Source organism: Protopterus annectens, chromosome 15.part0 (assembly GCF_019279795.1).
Source record: "Protopterus annectens isolate FY-2018-M chromosome 15.part0, PAN1.0, whole genome shotgun sequence".
In the NCBI taxonomy this organism is placed as follows: Eukaryota; Metazoa; Chordata; order Ceratodontiformes; family Protopteridae; genus Protopterus; species Protopterus annectens.
In genome coordinates, this window is record NC_056749.1 from 95469232 (window position 1) to 95489595 (window position 20364).

Genomic DNA, 20364 nt, shown 5'->3' on the forward strand with positions numbered 1-20364 from the left:
TCAGTCATCTGTGATGCCTACACGGGGTATGCTTGGCAGCCCCTGACTGTACAGTGCAGGTGTTACGGCTCACTGTGTCTGCCGGCGGCGAAGTGACCCGCGCCTGCCTGGGGTCGCACGGGCACGACCGGGTGGAGGTACAGACTGTCCACTCTCCGATGTCACATGTCCGCTGGAAACGTGCCCACGACGGGGCCGTCCAGGGCCACGTCCACGTGGCCTGCTCTGTCCTGGTGTGGATGGTGTAGTAGCAGCTGCAGTGCTACTGCTACCATCACTGTCTGTGTGGGCATGGGAGGTGGCACGCACCCTGCAGCAGGTGGTGTTGCTGGCACACGCCCACGTGCCCTATGCCTCACCCTACCTGGTGTTCCTGCACGGACTGCGACGCTCAAGGATGGCCAAGCCTCGGTCGATGAGACCAGCCATATCGCCCAATCTCCTATCCAGAACATCGGCAAGATGCTGTTGTGCATTTGCCAATGCCTGGATGCTGTCATTTAGGGTACGGATTGCGGACCTCTGCAGCCTCTGCCCGTCCTGGTTCTGCCGTTCGGCACGTGCCTGCGCCGCCATTACAGTCTGGAACATGCGTCTGGTTATACCAGCTGCTGCACCCTGTACGGCAGGTGTATGTCTAGCGGTGCTCCCCCTACGGGCAGCACCTGCCACATGCCTGCGTGGCACTGCACCAGTCCTTACACTGGCAACATCGTGTGTACCCACACCTTCTGCAGCCACCACACATTCCTGCTCGGGGACAACAGACGCTGACTGACCGTCATCTATGGGCAACGGTGTTGGGGTATGTGTCGCATCTGAACCGTGTGCAGGGATGAAAGGGACGTATGTGTGATGTTCTCCAGTGGCACAGACTCTGCCTGTGACGACCCTGCCTGTGCCTCATGCACATGCTCATCACCACTAGTATCTGTGGGGACACTAGCATCAGATTGACCGCAGGAGGGGAACGCACCTACAGCACCTGTCAATACAAAGACATACCATCGGTTACAATACAGACACACACAGACACACACACACACACACACACACACACACACACACACACACACACACACACACACACACACACACACACACACACAGCATGCATGTGATAATGCAGGTGGCATGCAGCATTCACACAACACAGACCAGTGAATGCAGACCAGACATTCATAGTGGCAGTATGTACACTGCCCTGGTGGGGACAGTACAACAGGCAGGTGTCATTTAGTAGGCATGCAGTACACACATTCATGGTAGTTTGCATGCATCAGCGTGATACACCGTGCGCGGGCACGTTGAGAGTACACATGGCTGCCAACACTATGTAATGTACACCGCAAACATGTGCGGTATCATGTGGACATGTGAAGATGGTGTCCCACCGCATGCACCACATCACGATGGCTGTCATGGTGCAGTGTTATGTGTACAGTGTACAGATACAATGTATGTGTAACAGTGATGTCTGTGCAGGTACGTTGCTGTGAGCTGTGTGCATAGCTGTACGGGTGTGTGGTGCGGCTCTGTGCCACTGCACAGTAGCAGGACACAGCTATGTGTCTGTGCGATCGTGACCTGGACGCATTACATTGCCATGTCTGTAAGTCAGTTCAGCTGCTCAGCAGCACATATATGGTGGACATTGGAGGCACCTGTAGTAGCTGTGGAGAGGAATTTCATGTCACTGGTGTACTACATCAGATGTCCAGATGGTCCACTACATTGATGAACCCACTATGTGTGTACAGGGTGCAATGGTGAGTACCCACTGTGGATGTGCTGTGTGGCAACATGCCTGTAGGTATCAACCATGGCCTTGTCTGTCTGACTCATTGACAATTGTGTGTGGTAGACATTGTGCACACGGCCCTGTGGTGGCCCATGTGACATACACCCATACTAGTGTGACGTGTCACATTCTCACGGATATGCTGACAGTGTGTATGTCTGCTATGTTGTGCATAGGTCATATCATGGTGTGGCAATGCTGCAGCCAGACATCCACGTGCATGGGACATGGCATGCGCCATGTCACAACGTGCACCGATGCAGGGGCATGGGTCACATTGGTAACACCTGTGCTCTGGCCAGATCACAGCTCACTCTGTGGTACTGTGTCCATACTGCACTGGCATACCAATGCATACTACACATGCAGCCATTGTGTAACACCTACACCATTGTATGCATAGCTGAATGCACGTAACACACCAATTGGTTGTGTGGTGTCATACCACTCTACGGTAACGGGTGTATCTACTGTACATGGGTGGTGTGTATGTCGGGTGGTGCGAGCTGTATACCGTGACGGGCACACACAGGTGAGCATGTCATGCCTAGACACATGGGGAATATCAATACAGCAGAACATGCGTTTGACTGGCAACAGACTTACCTGCAACAGACCCTTGTCCTTGCGACACGCCAGACGTACCTGTAAAGGCATTACACAAAGGTATACACATTAGCCATTACTATCTCCACGGTCAGCACTGTGCATGACACATCATGCATGTGTGTGGTTGCATGTGCTATGCACATGTCTGCTAACACAACATAGCATACAATGGTTTGCATCTTGTGTGGCCATATACCTGGCATGTATTGCTATATCATGTGTTGTACTATGACACCCACACCCACGTCGCCTATCATACAAACATGCAACACTGACTTACCATGCGGCTCCAGGCTCATAGCTCGGGAGACACCCACCTCCACGATGGACGCAAGTGGTTCTGCGTGTTGTTCCGTGGGTGTCCCCAGACTGGCCAGGAGCTCCTCCGTAGCTGTGAGTGGGGCTGTGTTGGTGGCCCACCACCTGTCCCACGTTGTTGCCTGGCGATTGCAGCGGCACGCTGTCTTGCATGCCGGATCAGGTATGTGCAGTGCCTGCGGATTTGTTGGTAGCTGCGGTTGGTTCCGCCCACGCTGTTCACCCTCCTGCACAACTCCTCCCACATCTCCTGCCGTTCTTGTGCCTGCTGTGGCACATGGCTAAACAGGGCGTTGTAGTTACTCTGGAGGTATGGTATGATGACCTCCTCCTCCTGTCGGCTAAATGGTGGAAGCTGGGAACGTGGCATTATCTGGAAGACATGATGATGGTGGCAGGTCACATTCACACTGCTGTGCTGGCATACTGTTGGAAATACATTGCTATGACATGTACGACATCTGCACAGTGATCTGTGAAGGGCATCGTGGTGGTGACACAGCCGATGTTGTGGCTTCACACCATTGAGCACTGGGTGTCACATCATATCTGTGTGCCACCCCATCACACTGTGCACGCACCATGTAGATGTTAGCCTGCCATGGACATGTGTACCTGGCTGCACCTATGTCCATATCAGTTGGCATATGTCCCCATGTGACGTCTGTGCTACTGTTCACCTGTACGCTGTGTATATGTCAGTACACATCACGACTGTGTCCATTGTGAACGTCAGCAGCGGCACTGTACACATACACATGGACACCTGCACATGCATGTGTTGTGCCATGTACTTCCACACAGCACTGTACTGGTGCTGGACAACTTGCCCCAGCTCACCTGTGTTACGTATGTGATAGACATGGAGCAATGTGTAACCATGACACATTAGCAGGAAAGGCCATGCATAGCATGTACATGCACACATTGTGCAGAGCATCACACAGCACCTGTAACATGACAGGGTGCATCGCCACCACATTACTACTGTGTATGGTTGATAGTGAGAGTGCCTTTTGTCCATTGCACCATGTGGGACTGTGATAGCTCATGCAGCCTTGCTGGTCATCTCTGCATGATATGGCAGGGTATGCCACATACATGGCAATGGGTGTGACCCACCCAGGGCTGACGGTATTGGCAGGGTGGCTGTCCATTGCTTTTGTCATAGCTGTGTGAATATGGACATTCAACATGTTTATCACCATGGTGTGGACACTGTCCTCCAGCGAGGTATGCTGCACGCTGCTTGTTGAGGGTGTGTGGTGCATGCAGGTATCACACATCCATGCATACACTGTAGCCCTGGCAGGTGCTATGTGCTGGGATGTTGATCGACACAGTGCTGTATGTGTACACACACCGCTATCCCATGCACATGGATATCTGCCTGAACTGATGTGGGTAACACATATGTGTACATACATTGCCCGCTGCCACCCACATGTCTGCTGCTGCACTACACACCGCCATCCCTCCCTGTGTGAATGTGGTGTTGGCCTCAGCAGAGGTATCCATGTATGGGGACATGGATGTTCACATAGCAGGCCCACTGATGGTATCGTCGATCTGACCATACACATATGATGCAACCCTCACACATACAACCCATTCATATTGTTGTTCACAATGGTGACACGGCTATATTGCTATGCCGGAGCCATTCACAGACATACATACACAGAGGCATGCACGCCCATCTGTGTCATTGGCTGGACTATTGGTGTGGTTTGGCACCTAATGTGTTTGACTGCAGGTGGCGCAGACCTACTGTGCACATGTCTACATGGTAGGCCTGTTCTACGGTAGGCATCTGTGATGTGCTGTGCACATCTCATACCTGCACATTTGGTTGTTGTCCATCGGTCCACAGGCCAGTGGTGGGACATACAGGGATGTTGCTGAACATATGTACATGCGACCCTGTACAACTGTGACGCTTAGCCTCTCAGATGCTCATGTGTCGTGGACGTGAACACCGTACACACATGTGGTTGTGGGCCACCGTCCATACCCATCTCCACCTGTGGGTTGCTATCATCCCACACACTCCTTGTACTGTATGTTCAGGCTATGCAGCTATGTGGGGCTTGTGTGCATACAATACGATACTATGTGCCTTTGCACCCATCACAGACATTGTCACACAGGTACACCGGCAGCCATACACATCGCAGATTGTTGTCAGCATGTCACATGTGGTACACACCTAACACATCTCCTGCGGGACATGGTAATCTGTATGGGCATGTCCAGTAGTGACATACCACAGCTACCCCTACATGACGGCTATGCAGGACATGTCTGTGTACATCTACTGTGACATATACACAAGCAACCTACATCACATGGTACTACCTGTGGAGTATGTGTGTCTGCATCCATGCTATGGCCATAGATGACAATTGTACATCTATATGTGCAACATACCTCAGTGGGGGTTGTCATGAGCACATGTTCCATGTGTCAATGCATTGTTTGTGTCTGTTGGGCAGTCATTGTTGTGCATGGTTTACATGGCTGACATAGTGTACTGTGTCTGATTCCAGGTACTTCATTGGGCTACCAGCATTGTACATTTCTACAGCACATTCCAGCCATCATGTAGCCAGCTTAGATGACAGTGGGAGGTGTTCCGCCATGTGCACATATGTCACACGGTACAAGGGTGACTGACACACATTGTCGGGACTGGGTTCTGACTGCTGTGGATGTGTGTACCGGTGTTGACAACCATGACTGCACCAGATGGTGTCTTCTGGATGTGTGACATTCACAACAAACACCCACATTCACATAGCAGCACATCGTCCACGACAATTGACATTCCTGCCTGAACACTGTGTACGGTATGTTTGTATGACCACTGCATATATCACTGGTGGCCACCAGCATGGCTGCCTACAACAGCAGTGTGTATCCTGTGCAAACATGGGTTACACCAGTCACACCACACCTGTGCCAGCTGGCCCTGTAGTGGGTGACAGTGCAGTTCCATTCATCATGTAACAGTATACATCGTGCACCAGTATGTTGCAGACATGTGAACGGCTGTGCTACTCAACATATGCACACATGACACATCACCTGGTACACCGTGTCTGCCTTGCCACCTGCTATTGTGACCACCCTGTGATGACATTGTACGGCCCACATGGACGTGGACATGTGATGGCTCAATGGTGAATTAACCGTCCAGGTGTGTGTCTAGCCAGGTGTCCAGTAGCCACTGGTCTGCATGCAGGGATAGTCTACATTGGCCTACTCTGTCACTGGGACTGTTGACTATGGTCATACTGTTGTTATGCAGGCATGTGCTGTTTGTCCAGTCTGATAGTCGTGTTGAACCACACTACCGTGGCACACATGACGTGTGGACATCTGGCTAAGGTGTGCAGCCCACATGTACATCTTCTCATGCTATGCTGCCTGTGCAGCGGTGTCACATGTCTGTCTCTGGCAGGGCTGTCACAGGTAGGCACAGCATGCAGTGATGTGTGACAATGCTTACACCCTCCACTGTGCTGTACACTAGCACTGCACACACAGTACAGCACACATGTCATTTATCTACGGTGCCTGGGACCTGCCTCCATGCCCTACACGGCACACCTGCCAGTCCAGATTGTACACAGATCATACCTCCCAGTCACATACCTGGACTGCAACACACACAGGTGGGTGGTTCCCACACCACACCGTGATTTACACACATACTGTATTTTCCCATGACACATTGCATCATAGGTAGTCCATGTTCAGATACCCATGTTTGTGGCCACTACACACATTGTGACACGCGACAGTGCAGACACTGTACACCACAGGTTACATGCCAGTCGGGTTGGCATGCTGTACATTGCACCTGGGACAGTTGCTACTGCTATGTATTGCCAGCAACACGACCTTCCCTAGTATGGACTCCCACGTACCCACACATGCTTGGCCATGCAGTACGCATAGCTGGGTGACACATTACACGACACATACCATACCTACACTACCCTCAGCATGCACCAAACCTCCATGTGTCTGTATGCTAGGCCTACACACCTCCCCCCTCTGTTTGCTGAACATCCATGCTTACCATCCCTGCTAGCCACACCCTAAGCACACAACCATAGCAGCATGCATGGTACATACACACTACAGCCGGTATTACTGACATCCACTGACAGAGGTAGTTGAGGGCATGGCACCCCGTCCGATGGACAGTCTATGTGCCTATGCCAACAGTGATCACAGTGCACTTCTGCTACATTTACACACTGGTAGGGACCATGCTATTCCACACTGAGACATGGTGGTGCTGGCATTTTCACAGACGCCACAGTGGTATTCCTGTTCCATGCACACGTGCTGTATGGGCACATGTGCAGGCTGTTGCACGGTAGTTTTGTTCACCTGTGTGTTGTGTGTCACTTGACAGTCATGGTGTGTCCTGCTGGTGCATGACATACTCCACAGCTAGCTACCTACACATGACTGCCAGACATTGCAGTGTGGGCCCTCACGCAGTGTGGTGGTATGTCTCTGCTGTTTGACTACATCCACATTCAATGCAGCATACCACGGTCATGCAGGCATTGACGACACAGATGTTGCTGGCATCCTGCCTGCCAATGGGGTACCTACCAACAATACACACTCTCACTCACTACAGGGTTCCAATCCTTGGCTGGACATTGTATTAACCCTGTGGACACATACATAGTACTGGCATGCACATGTTATGTCTGGGAACACAGTCCCAATGTCACCTCCAACCGCCGTAGTTGTTGTATCCCGCCAACCTGGCTGTTACATGTCTCTGCAGCAGCACACGTCAGTGACTGCTAGCCCATTCATGCACGTTGTGCACCCTGACCACCACACTACCACATCTATCACACTACACATGGATGGTACTGCATTGCACGTATGGGGCTGCATCTCTACACCCATGACTGGGCCATTCAGTATGGCACTGGGCCACATCTTGACATACATGCTTCACACACTCATTGACTACCTGCATGCCTTTCCTGGCACCCTTGTTGGGCTTCTGTGCCACAGCACACCACATCCCATGCTGGCCACCTGTCATATTATTGCATGGGTGGTTGGGGTGGTACAGAGGGTATCACATCAGACATGATCCGCTCTTTGCCCTTCAGCACCATTCCACTTTATGCTATTGACAGTGTACACATCCAGCATCACATCGGACCCTATGTATCGGCATGTTACGCCATGTGCCTTCTGTACAGTTCACACAGTGGTGCAGGCATATCATGCTGACTACAACATTTCAGGGACGTGTGGCATTGCACGTTCCTCAGACATGTGGCCCCTCATGCTCAGTATTTGCATACGTACACTACCTGCTGTCACACAGTACTGTACATGCCTACATATACCACTTCTACATACCTGGCAGCATTCTAGCTCATCCTACTCATGTTGCTGACACCCATACAGGTGTCAGTGTGGCAGATATATCATGTAGATATCATTGCATCAGTTACATCACACATAGTGCATACACATCACCTTTGCATACTGACAGTCATGCGGTGTGTGTCACATGGATACTGTCCCTATACAGGCATATCACGTTGTACATGGTTGATGTACACACACATGGCCCACATGGTGCTGTGGTTGCCATATTACACCATAGCGTGGGTACACATGTGCAGGACTACACATTTCTGGACCGTATGTCTAGCTGATACCTTGGGTGCCCTTGTACCTGTGCCATACACACATGTACACGCAGGCCGTGTTACAATAACACATGTGTGGTGTACCTTACACAATGGATACAACGTTACATGTCTCAGTATAGTCATGCTGTGCTCTCTACCCAGCTCAGACAGTTGACATATGCAAATGACAGTCATGTAACACATCTGTGCTCACCTGCATGCCACTAACACAGGGGTGTAATGTACTCTGCCATGGGCCATGTTCTCCACAGTACTGATGCATGTAGTACTCCTACATGGCGTTTGCTGTGGGCAGGGGGGGAGGAGCAGTCCTGCATGTGTGCACACATGCCACATTGCTCAGCCCGGGCGTCTGTGTGACATCCACAGACTGGACACACACCATGCTGTGGGACATAGGTCCTGTGCACATCCCACAGGGGCACACTGTGTCACTAGTCATGTGATAGCTGCCTTGCTGGTAGGGTGACACAGACCCATGGTACCACCACAGCGGACGTATTGTATAGACATGACAGTTGACATCCAGTTCTGCCGTTCAGTGGACACTACCATGGGGGGGGGTGTCAGTACTGTGTACATTGCACATGTGTTTACACACGGCCCTGCTGGACATCATTGTGGCACACATTGCACCTGCTATGGAACGTTTGGACATGGTCACTTGCTGTTACCTCCATTTCGGGTACCTATTCTGCTACTACATTGTCCCATATGTGCAGGCCATACATATCTTGTGTATGTATATAACATTAGCCCATCGCTCCATCATGCATGCTATGCCTGTGATACTGTCTATGATTTGTGAACATATCCATCATGCCAGCTTTGCATTACACATAATTGACATAGTCGCCCCTACTGCGTGGGATAGGTGCACGTCGTGCGCACATTCCGTATGACATCGACGGTATATGCCCATGCACATGTGTGCTGTGACACTATACATAAATGTCCTATCCTGCTGTGGCACTTCAGTGTTGGATATCCACTGCCAGCATCGGCGTGGGTGGTGGCATTGTTCTGTGTTTGCAACCCCTATGGCAGACCTGGGGTAGGGTTACCACCTGTGCCACTTTGCAAGGGACAGTCCCTCCTTGGGCAGTTGTGTCCTGACAAAATTTATCACAAATGGCAAATGTCCTGAGATTGTGGGACATCACTATATCCCATTCTTATGTAAGAGTTGCATAACATACTTATTTATGTATGTACATTCCTAACTGTTACAAGACACACAATAAGCAACTGAACTGCTACAAGACTACACTTTTCTTTATGCAAAAGAGTAGAGTTCTAACCTTTGTACTGACCATGGGTATGTGTCCACCTGTAACATCTGAAGTGTGTCCCAACGATTTCCCACTTTGGCCTTTTGAAAGGGTGGCAAGCCGGCCCTGGGGTTATCCCGGGTGTTTACATGTTGTCCCACTGCTGTGCACACGTTGTCCACAGTTGTTGGTATGCTGCGCTGCTTTAGCATCACATATCCAACCTTCGCCGGTCTCTGCCTGATGGACAGGTATCTTTACCTACACACACTGTTCACATACTGTACAGATTCGTCATACGTATCATGCGTTACACACCAGTACATGTCGTGGGTTCGACATACCTTTCCGGCCTTTTGTTCTGAGTTCGTCTCTATTCCCTTGTTTCTCTTTCTCTAGTTTGTATGAGTTCGGTATGAACATACGGTTTGAATATCCAGGGAGTCTTCCTTATATTCGTCGTCGCCTGATGCATGTGGGTTAATCAGGCCAATAGCTGTTCCTCGGTGTGTACTTATGCGCATATCAGCGGTGATCCCCCTTCCTTTCGTTCGTTCTGGCGTCGGCACTAGGCCATGGTTCTTTCCTCGTGTGGCCGTTGGTTATTTGCAATACCTTCGTGAGGATGGTATGTATTGTATCATGTTTGTGTGACTGCATCCGCTATGTGTGGTGTCGGGTACATTTCGCTGTGGTGTTAGCCGTGGATTGTGTGTGTTGGGTATGGTATTGTGTTCGACATGTGGGTCCCCGTGTCCTGGCGGCGTCTGTCGATGGCGTTGTGCATTCAAATGTGTTACATGGCTGTTATTTTCCTGTACATAGCGAATGCATGGATGCATGAGCCGCTGCTAGTGTTTCCCAGGAGCTTGTTGTGGGTATGCCGCTGTCATTCACTGCCTGTATGTGTTTGCTACGGTTTTAGCTGTTATCCCTTTGATATGTGCAATGGGGTATATCTGCGGATGTGGGTGACGGGTACGGCGTGTGAGTCTTGCATTTATACATACCAGATATGCTTGTGTGTGTGCTCCATCCCTGCTTGGGGAGCTGCGGGTTACCTGTCTGTTGTTCCGGGAATGTTTGTTTTGTTGATGTCATCTGCTGTCGGTATCGCCTGCATGTGTGCTTCCTGCACGTATTCCTCCTTCACATCGGTTATATATCTGCGGATGTTCGTCCGTGCCTACCATCCATTGGCATTTTGTCGCTGATAGTTACGGTGATTGTGGTCCTATACTTGGGGCGGACTGTATGCTACCGGTAGCCTCCTATTCATGTGCCGCTTGCTTACGTCACGGTCGTGGAACACACCGCGGTATTTACCGGACCGTGAGTGTTCACGATCGGTGCCGGGATGGCACATTCGTATTTTCGCCGTACATGCCTGATGCTGTGTAACGTTGCCGACGGACCGTGTGGAGTCTACGTTATGGCCGCCATACCTACGGTCGTGGTTTGTACATGCGTCCTTTGCATCTCCTGTTTGCTATGGCCCTGTGGTACACTTTGGGACATTTGCGCTTTGCATCATTTTACGTCGCCACGTGCATAGCCACTGAGGAGATGTCAGTACTACTTTGTGGGTACTGCTGTACATACGCCTATGGTTCCTGTACTGTATGCCTCGCCTGTTATTACACTCCGCCTGTGACATGTCACCTTCATACACAGTTTACACTGGCACACACATTACACACACACAGCGGAACACACGACAACCTCACCTCACACATACACATATTGCCGCCATGGCTGTCAACCTTCTATTTCCGGAGTGGGGAACACACACAGTAGTAATGTGAAACACATGGGCATAATGTGGAACACATAGTAATGGCATAGTGACAACTTCAGCTAAGTAGGTCATAGGTTGATTATGATATGCTGATTTACTTACAGTGAAGAACCTTTACTAACTTACTATGAGTACATTCTATTTACCAGGATGTCATTTATATACATTCCTAACAATGGATGTTTGAGAGACATTTTCAATGTGGAACTTGGAGGAACTGCGAGGAACATGAACTGTTTTACACCCCAAATGAGGTACGTTCCTCATAATGTCGTACACTTCACTGGTATGCTTTCCGCTTCGCACCGACGGTTGACCACAATACCTACGTTGGCCGCATCGCCGGTGGCGGCGTGTATCTCCGCACTCATGTCCTATGGATATGACACGAGCATATGTAGGGTTGCCACCTTTTCAAATGGCCAAAGTGGGACATTTTTAGTAGAAACGCCAGATTTTGCATGCCAACACATACCCACGGCCAGTACAAAGGACAGCGATTCACTTTTTTGACGGAATACAAAGCTGTAGCATTACAGTTGCTTATTCTGTTTATTATCATATTTAGATGTTTCTTCTACAAAATAACTGTTTTCTGCAACTAATAAAGTAATTATGGGAAATGGTTTTGTCCTACAATCTCAGGACATTTGCCATTTTGTCAATGTTTTTGCAGGACACAACTGCCCAAAGGTGGACTGTCCCTCACAACGTGGGACAGGTGGTGACCCTACACATATCCCGTTACTGTACCGTGGACTGGTGACCATCCTGACACGCGGATATGTATTGATGCAGGTTAACATTTCCATGGCTGGCGTTACCTGCCCTGCCCACCCTCCAGGATGATCGGGTTGTCGGTCACTATGTTTAATATGTGGTGATTTCGCGTCTTACTTATCTGTGAACTTGCATCCCTGGGTTCCATATTACCCTGTTGTACTTTCTATCTGTGTATGCGCATATATTTCTACATGTGTACTGATATGTATTTCCGTATCTGTGTATGCACATGCGTACATGTGTGGTCGACTTGCGGCGATAGTGGCAGCATATGGCTACGCCGTGTGCTGTTGAACCGGCGTGCGTTGAGGTGTTGGCGTTCCATGCTCTGCTGGCTATTGGGTGTGCAGTGTTTGGCCGGTGCCTTTGTTGGAGTCACACATACGTCCGCACATACGGTACACATTACGGGCGGACATGTTTGTGTGGCGTCCATTTTACTGTGTGTGCAGGTCAGGAGGTGTCAGTCCATGGGGCCTACACTGTCAAAGTATGTGCTATCGTTCCCTCTTTGCCAGGGCGTAGGCATATTGGGCGCCTCTGTCTACCTACTGGGTCTGGCTCAGTGTGTGGGTGGCGCCGCACTGCCTGTGCCTGTGCTTGCCCTGGCAGTTGTGGCGGGCTTGGTGGCCCTCCGGCATTATGTCCCTGCAGCAGCTGTTTCCGCAGAATCATATTGTGTAGCATACAACATACTATGAATATGTGGGCACTTGTGCCTGGAGAGTACTGCAAGGCTCCACCGGATGTATCCAAGCACCGGAACCGTGATTTCAAGATCCCGAACACACGCTCTATGATTATTCTCGTTTGTGCGTGTGCCTCATTATGGCGTTCTTGCATGTGTGTGTGTGCATTTCTGATGGGTGTCATCAACCACGGCTCCAGTGCGTAGCCAGCATCCCCACAAGGTGACCTTGTGTGATGTCCCCACTGGCGAATACCTGATACAGCTGTGAGGCATGCCAGATATGGGAGTCGTGGTAGCTTCCAGGGCTGCCAGCACACACATCCATGATAATGCCCTGCGCATTGCACATGACCTGGCAATTGATGGAGGGGTATCCCTTGCGGTTTATGTAGCGTCTACCCTGCTCCCCAGGTGGTGACTTGATTTCTATGTGCGTACAGTCTATCGCACCCAGGACCTCCGGGTATTGTGCCACACGGTGGAAGCGGCGCATATTGCTAGCCAACTCCTCCTGAGATGTGGGGAACTTTATGTGCTCATGGGCATGTGGTAACATGGCATCCAGGAACTGGTGTAGTACCCTGGATGCTGATGCCTGTGAGATGCCCATTATGTCCCCTTTGGCCTTTGAAAGGTACCTGTAGCCAGTATTCGCAAGCTCACACATACCTTTGTGTCCACTGGGATGGGCTCCCTCTGTTGTCTCTTGTTCTCAGGCGGCCGGCACAGCTCCACTATTTGCTGTAACGTGTCCCTGTCCACCCTGTAGCGCTCTACTATCTCCAGGTCTCGCAGCCCCTGGTAGGTCACCCTTGGTCTGAACACTCTCCTTCTCCTGTGAGGCCTACGGTAGTTGTCGGCACCACCCTCCGCAACTCCGTCTGTCTCTGCCACATACCTATGCATCACGGCCACGGCGGCACCCAGCATATACATGTTAAAAGTTCCCCATCTGTTTACACCCTACGGTGCGGCGTTTGGGAAATCGCGCTGTGTGTTGTGCGCATTCACATTTATTACTGTTGTGCTGTATACCCGGTGAAGTCATTGGGTGTGTCTGTGCGGCCCTATCCATGGATTATTTCCGTGGTTTTACGCTTGCAGCTGCAACGGTACTGCCTGTAGTGTTACATTACAGTTGCCTGCATTGCCTTCGCCTGGCATCTTACATTACTGCATCCTGCAGGCACATGGCATATGATGCATTTTATCTGCAGCCGCAGTTATGCTACCTCTGTACTTGGCTGTGCTATTCCGGTTCTTTGCTCTTTGCATTTCTACTACATCCCCTATTATCTTTGCTCTCATATGCCTCCCCTTTCCCGTTCTGCAGGAGTCTGCATGCAGACTTATCAGCTGCCGGCGTTTGCCCTTCCTGCATTGATTGGTGTTAATTGCTCGTTACGGATACATTTACACTGCTTCCGCATTTCCTCGTATTCTCCACATTACCTTCCTATATCCCTGGTTGTTGCCGGTGAGGCCGTCACATGACTGGTTTCGGGAACGTAGTCATCCTCGTGCACATGCAATTGCGCGCATTCTGTACTGTCAGCGCATCTATTTCCTAACACGCCAGTCCTGATGCTGTGATGTGCATTGTACAGCCCAGATTTGCTGTCCTCCAATATCCTTCCTCCTACAGTGGCACACCCCTGTGTGGTTGACATGTATCTCGTGTAGGCCACTCCGGAGTGTCGCATCGCTCGCCGTTTGCTCCATCCTTACGCTGGCGCCGTTTTGCGATTCACTATTATCTGTCTCATTTGCATGGAATTGACTACTAATACCTGGTTACGGCGCCGGACACCGCCTCCACTCCTTGACAACCATTGCGCTGGGGTTGCAGCTTTACATACATACTATGGTGTGTGGTGGCTGTGCAGCTGATTTGTGTTCTAATGCTCTTTTCGGACATTATCATATTATTTCATTGCTTTACAACTTCTGTGCACACATCCCGGGTCTGCTGTTCTTTCTACGTGCCATTTATGTCGTTTTTACATTTTGTGCATATTTTCTTTGGACATTCTCGGTGCCTTTCCACATTGGCATATTGCACCTATATGATACCTGACTTTGACAGCCTTCCGTTACTCCTCCGGTATGTTTGGGTAAATGTAAACCGTTTTTGGTTTACATTGCCGCGTTCTTACGCTACGCCTGCGCCACTTCGTGGATCGCTATTTGCCCTCATTTGCATGGTGCAATACCGCACACAGTGTGTTTTGCATACCTACGCCGGGGGCGGGGACGGTCCGGCGCACGCCGGTAGTGCACGTGGAATTCATTCATACCTGAATCGCTAAGCAGCCATATTTGGCGTTATAACGCCGACGCTATGCTGGCGCCTGGCGCAAGGTTCATGAATCCCGGGGATGGACTTTTTATTCACTGTCTTTGAAATGATACTACTACAGTGGTATAAAAGGTTTACATACCCCTGTTAAAATGCCAGGTTTTTGTGATATAAAAATAATGTGACCACAATAAATCATTTCAAAACTTTTCCCAACTTTAATATGACCTATAACCTGTACAATTCAATTAAAAAACAAGCAAATCTGTTCGGGGAAAAATATAAAAAAATAAAAAAATGTACAATATGCTGGTTGCATAAGTGTGCATACCCTTAAACAAGTACTTTGTTGTGTGTGCACACCTTTAAACTAATACTTTCTTCAAGCACCTTTTGATTTAATTACAACATTCAGTCTTCTTGGGTAGGAGTCTATCAGCATGGCACATTTTGACTTAACAATATTTTCCCACTCTTCCTTGCAAAAGCGCTCCAAATCTGTCAGGTTGCGAAGGCATCTCTTGTGCACAGCCTTCTTCAGGTCAAACCACAGATTTTCTATTGGATTTAGGTCTGGGCTATGGCTGGGCCATTCCAAAACTTTAAATTTCTTCTGGTGAAGCCATTTTTTTGTTGAGTTTAATGTATGCCTGGGGTCATTGTCGTGTTGAAAGGTGAAATTCCTCTTCATCTTCAGCTTTCTAGCAGACGCCTGAAGGTTTTGGGCCAAAAGTGACTGGTATTTGGAATTGTTCATAATTCCCTCCACCTTGACTAAAGCCCCAGTTCCAGCTGAAGAAAAGCAACCCCAAAGCATGATACTGCCACCACCATGCTTCACCGTGGGCATTGTGTTTTTATGGTGATGCAAAGTGTTGTTTATGCTCCAAACGTACCTTTTGGAATTGTGGCCAAAAGGTTCAACCTTGGTCTCATCAGACCATAACATATTTTCCCACATGCTTTTGGGAGAGTTGATGTATTGTTTTGCAAATTTTAGCCAGGCCTGGATGTTTTTCTGTGTAAGAAAAGGTTTTCATCTTACAGCCCTACCCCACAGTCCAGACATATGGAGAATATGGGAGATTGTTGTCACAGGTAGTACACAACCAGTACTTGCCAGAAATTCCTGCAGCTCCTTCACTGTTGCTGTAGATCTCTTGGTAGTCTCCCTGACCAGTTTTCGTCTCGTCTTTTCATCAGTTTTGAAAGGACATCCAGTTCTTTGCAACGTCACTGTTGCCCCATATTGTCTCCACTTTTTGATTACCGTCTTCACTGTGTTCCATGGTATATCCAATGCTGTGGAATTTTTTTGTACCCTTCTCCTGACTGATACCTTTCAACAATGAGATCCCTTTGATGATTTTGTAAGCTCTCTGTGAACCATGGCTTTTGCTGTAGCAGGCAACTGAGTAAATGTCAGGAAAATCCTACTAGGACAGCTGAACTTTATTTGGTGTTAATCAGAGTCTCTTTAATTGATAGCAGGTGTGTACCCAAGAAGACCGAATGCTGTAATTAAATCAAAAGGTGCTTCAACAAAGTATTAGTTTAAGGATGTACACACACAACAAAGTATTAGTTTAAGGATGTACACACACAACAAAGTATTAGTTTAAGGGTGTGCACACTTATGCAACCAGCATATTGCACATTTTTATTTTGTTTTCCTATCACAGATTTGTTTGTTTTTCAATTGAATTGTACAGGTTATAGGTCACATTAAAGATGGGAAAAGTTGTGAAATGATTCATTGTGCGCTCATTGTTTTATATCACAAAAACCAATAATTTTAACAGGGGTGTGTAAACTTTTTATATCGACTGTATGTATGGAATTAAAATATTTTGGAATTAAGTGATTTTGTTAGAAACATTTTAGATATTTGTTAAACTGATGATTGTATTACTAACAAACTGATTTTTTTCTATATCCAAACCTACAATGTCAATTTAGTTTGGTTGTTCAAACTTACACAGTGACTACATAACACTACTGTTGAAGCTTGTAGTCATTTGCAGGGGCTGGTACACAGTTATTTCAATTGAAAACAATCTTAAAGATGTAACTGAAAAGTTTGATTCTTGTATATTGGATGTAACTGATTTGTAATCAAATTGTCATCCATTGCTATTAATTAAATCAAGCTCTTGGAATATTTGATACTGCTAAAATGAAACATTACCCCCGTGACCTAGAGGTCAGTGCAGCTCTAACCTTGTGCAATACTCTTCTTATTCAAACAGATATCATAATATAACTTATATTCTTCTAGGACTTAGTCTTGCAAATATTGGGTTTGTTTTTGATATTTTTTGTGAAAAGCTGTTGTTAACTACTAGAGCCACAGAAACTATTGATTATGCTGTGTTACAGGATTACAGGAAGAGGAACATGTTCAGTTATTTTATTATCTGATCTTTCTAGACAACATGTATTATGTCACCTGCACTTCATTGGTAGCATTTTTATTTTGTGAATGGGAACAACTAAGTACCTGAATAGATACACACTCAATAGATCTGTAGCTGGAGCACAACACGGTTTGTATTTATGCTCTGTGTTAACATATTGAGAGAGAATGGACTTGCCAAAGTTAAGTGACATAACAGCTGAATGTTTCTGTTAATATAGTCACCCTCCTTTCCCAAACACATGCCCACACACACACACACACACACACACACACACACACACACACACACACACACACACACACACACACACACCTTCAACCACCTTCAAAATGTACACACTCACAAACACTCTTGCTCATGTACACCACACCCACACACACAAACACACACACACATCTGTGATCACTATCAAAGCACACACACACACACACACACACACACACACACACACACACACACACACACACACACACACACACATACATGTACACGTACACACATTCACAAATCCCTGGCCATCATGAAAGCACACATAGATGCATTCAGACATATATTTACAAACACACACATACTCTCTGGTCACCATCAAAACACACACACACACATACACACATCTGTGGTCACCATCAAAACACACACACACATACTCTTTTCATTTGATAGTTTCAACATTTTCAATAGAAACGTATTCTACACTGGGAAGAAGAATGCATTTAAATATTTACCCATGACCATGTTAAGCAGTTAGCACTGTGTCCAAACTTTGCTTCCTGACTACACGTGGATGAATATTCTTGGAAGATAACTTATACATATCATTTGATGTCTAGATTCCACAGTTTAAGCCTCATTTCTGCGGGCTGTCATTCTGAAATGCATGTATGTTTGTATAAAATGACCAGTGCACTAGAAGGAAGACAATTTGTTTAGGAGCTGATAGCTTGTAGACTGAATTATGTTCGGTGTCACCTCATCCTCAGTATCATGCAAACATTGACTGTTGAAAATGACACCATGTTTAAACCCCAGTTTAACAAGTTTTTCATCTGACACTGATGGATTTTTCAAATAACTGTGGCACATTTAACATATAAATTCTGTAACATTATCTCTTCATGGAATTCTGTTCTGTAGCAGTCACACTCATTTGCATTTACTTTGCAAATCAATATGCATAGTTACCTGAGTTTCTTCGGTTAAATTTAAGTTTACAAAAGAATGCTGTGGAGTTGTAGGATCAGGGTAACACTGACATGGCTGACCTAAAGAAATGAAAATATTCACAGTCATCATCATTATTATAACCCTAACCTTAATTATTATTATTATTATTATTATTATTACTACTACTATTATTATTAGTGTTATTATTATTATTATTATTATTATTATTATTATTATTATTATTATTATTATTATTATTATTATCATTACTGTCCTCAACTTCAGATAAATAATAACTCTGTCCTCTGAAGCTATAGCAATTTGCCTGCTACAAAATTAACAAGTGTCTTGCTACAGTTACAATAGTCAAAGTGTTTCAGAGCTTCAGTCATGACTGAGAAAACTTACTGCCATTTTCTCCCACAACATTTGCATGTTGCGAACTGACCATCAGTTGCCTAGCTGTAGCGCTATTTTTTTAGTGTCCCCATTACTATCATCCAGGGCTAGAACCACACCAATGACAAGTGGAAAGGAGATGCTTGCAGTATCATGTGTACTGCTCCTGTATGCTAGGGAGCATGGAGCTGCTTGCAGTATCACATGCACTGCTCCTGCATGCTGTGGAGGATGGAGCTGCTTGCAGTATCACGTACACTGCTCCTGCATGTGAGAGATGATGGAGCTGCTTGCAGTATCATGTACACTGTTCCTGCATGCTAGAGATGATGGAGCTGCTTGCAATATCATGTACACTGCTCCTGCATGTGAGAGAGGATGGAACTGCTTGCAGTATCATGTATACTGCTCCTGCATGCTAGGGAGGATGGAGCTGCTTGCAGTATCACATATACTGGTCCTGCATGCTAGGGGGATGGAGCTGCTTGCAGTATCACGTGCACTGTTCCTGCATGCTAGGGAGGATGGAGCTGCGTGCAGTATCAAGTACACTGCTCCTGCTGCAGGTTATGGAGGATGGAACTGCTTGCAGTATCACATGCACTGCTCCTGCATGCTGTGGAGGATAGAGCTGCTTGCTGTATCATGTGCACTGCTCCTGCATGCTATGGAGGATGCAACTGCTTGCAGTATCACGTGCAGTGCTCCTGCATGCTGTGGAGGATGGAGCTGCTTGCAGTATCATGTACACTGCTCCTGCATGCTACAGAGGATGGAACTGCTTGCAGTATCACGTGCACTGCTTCTGCATGCTGTGGAGGATGGAGCTGCTTGCAGTATCACATGCACTGTTCCTGCATGTGAGGGATGATGGAGCTACTTGCAGTATCACGTACACTGCTCCTGCATGCTAGGGAGGACGGAGCTGCTTGCAGTATCCCGTACACTGCTCTTGCATGCTACTGAGGATGGAACTGCTTGCAGTATCACATGCACTGCTCCTGCATGCTGTGGAAGATGGAGCTGCTTGCAGTATCATGTGCACTTTTCCTGCATGTGAGGGATGATGGAGCTGCTTGCAGTATCACGTACACTGCTCC

General features: G+C 47.7%; 1 protein-coding gene across 1 annotated transcript in view; it reads right to left on the minus strand.

The window, feature by feature from the left end:
• LOC122789795 (adhesion G protein-coupled receptor E3-like) overlaps positions 1-20364 on the minus strand; it is a 1074489-nt gene that overhangs the window by 713127 nt on the left and 340998 nt on the right. The window contains exon 4 of the mRNA XM_044057237.1: positions 18884-18963. Coding sequence (XP_043913172.1) covers positions 18884-18963 — 80 coding nt within the window. The remainder of the gene's footprint in view (positions 1-18883; positions 18964-20364) is intronic.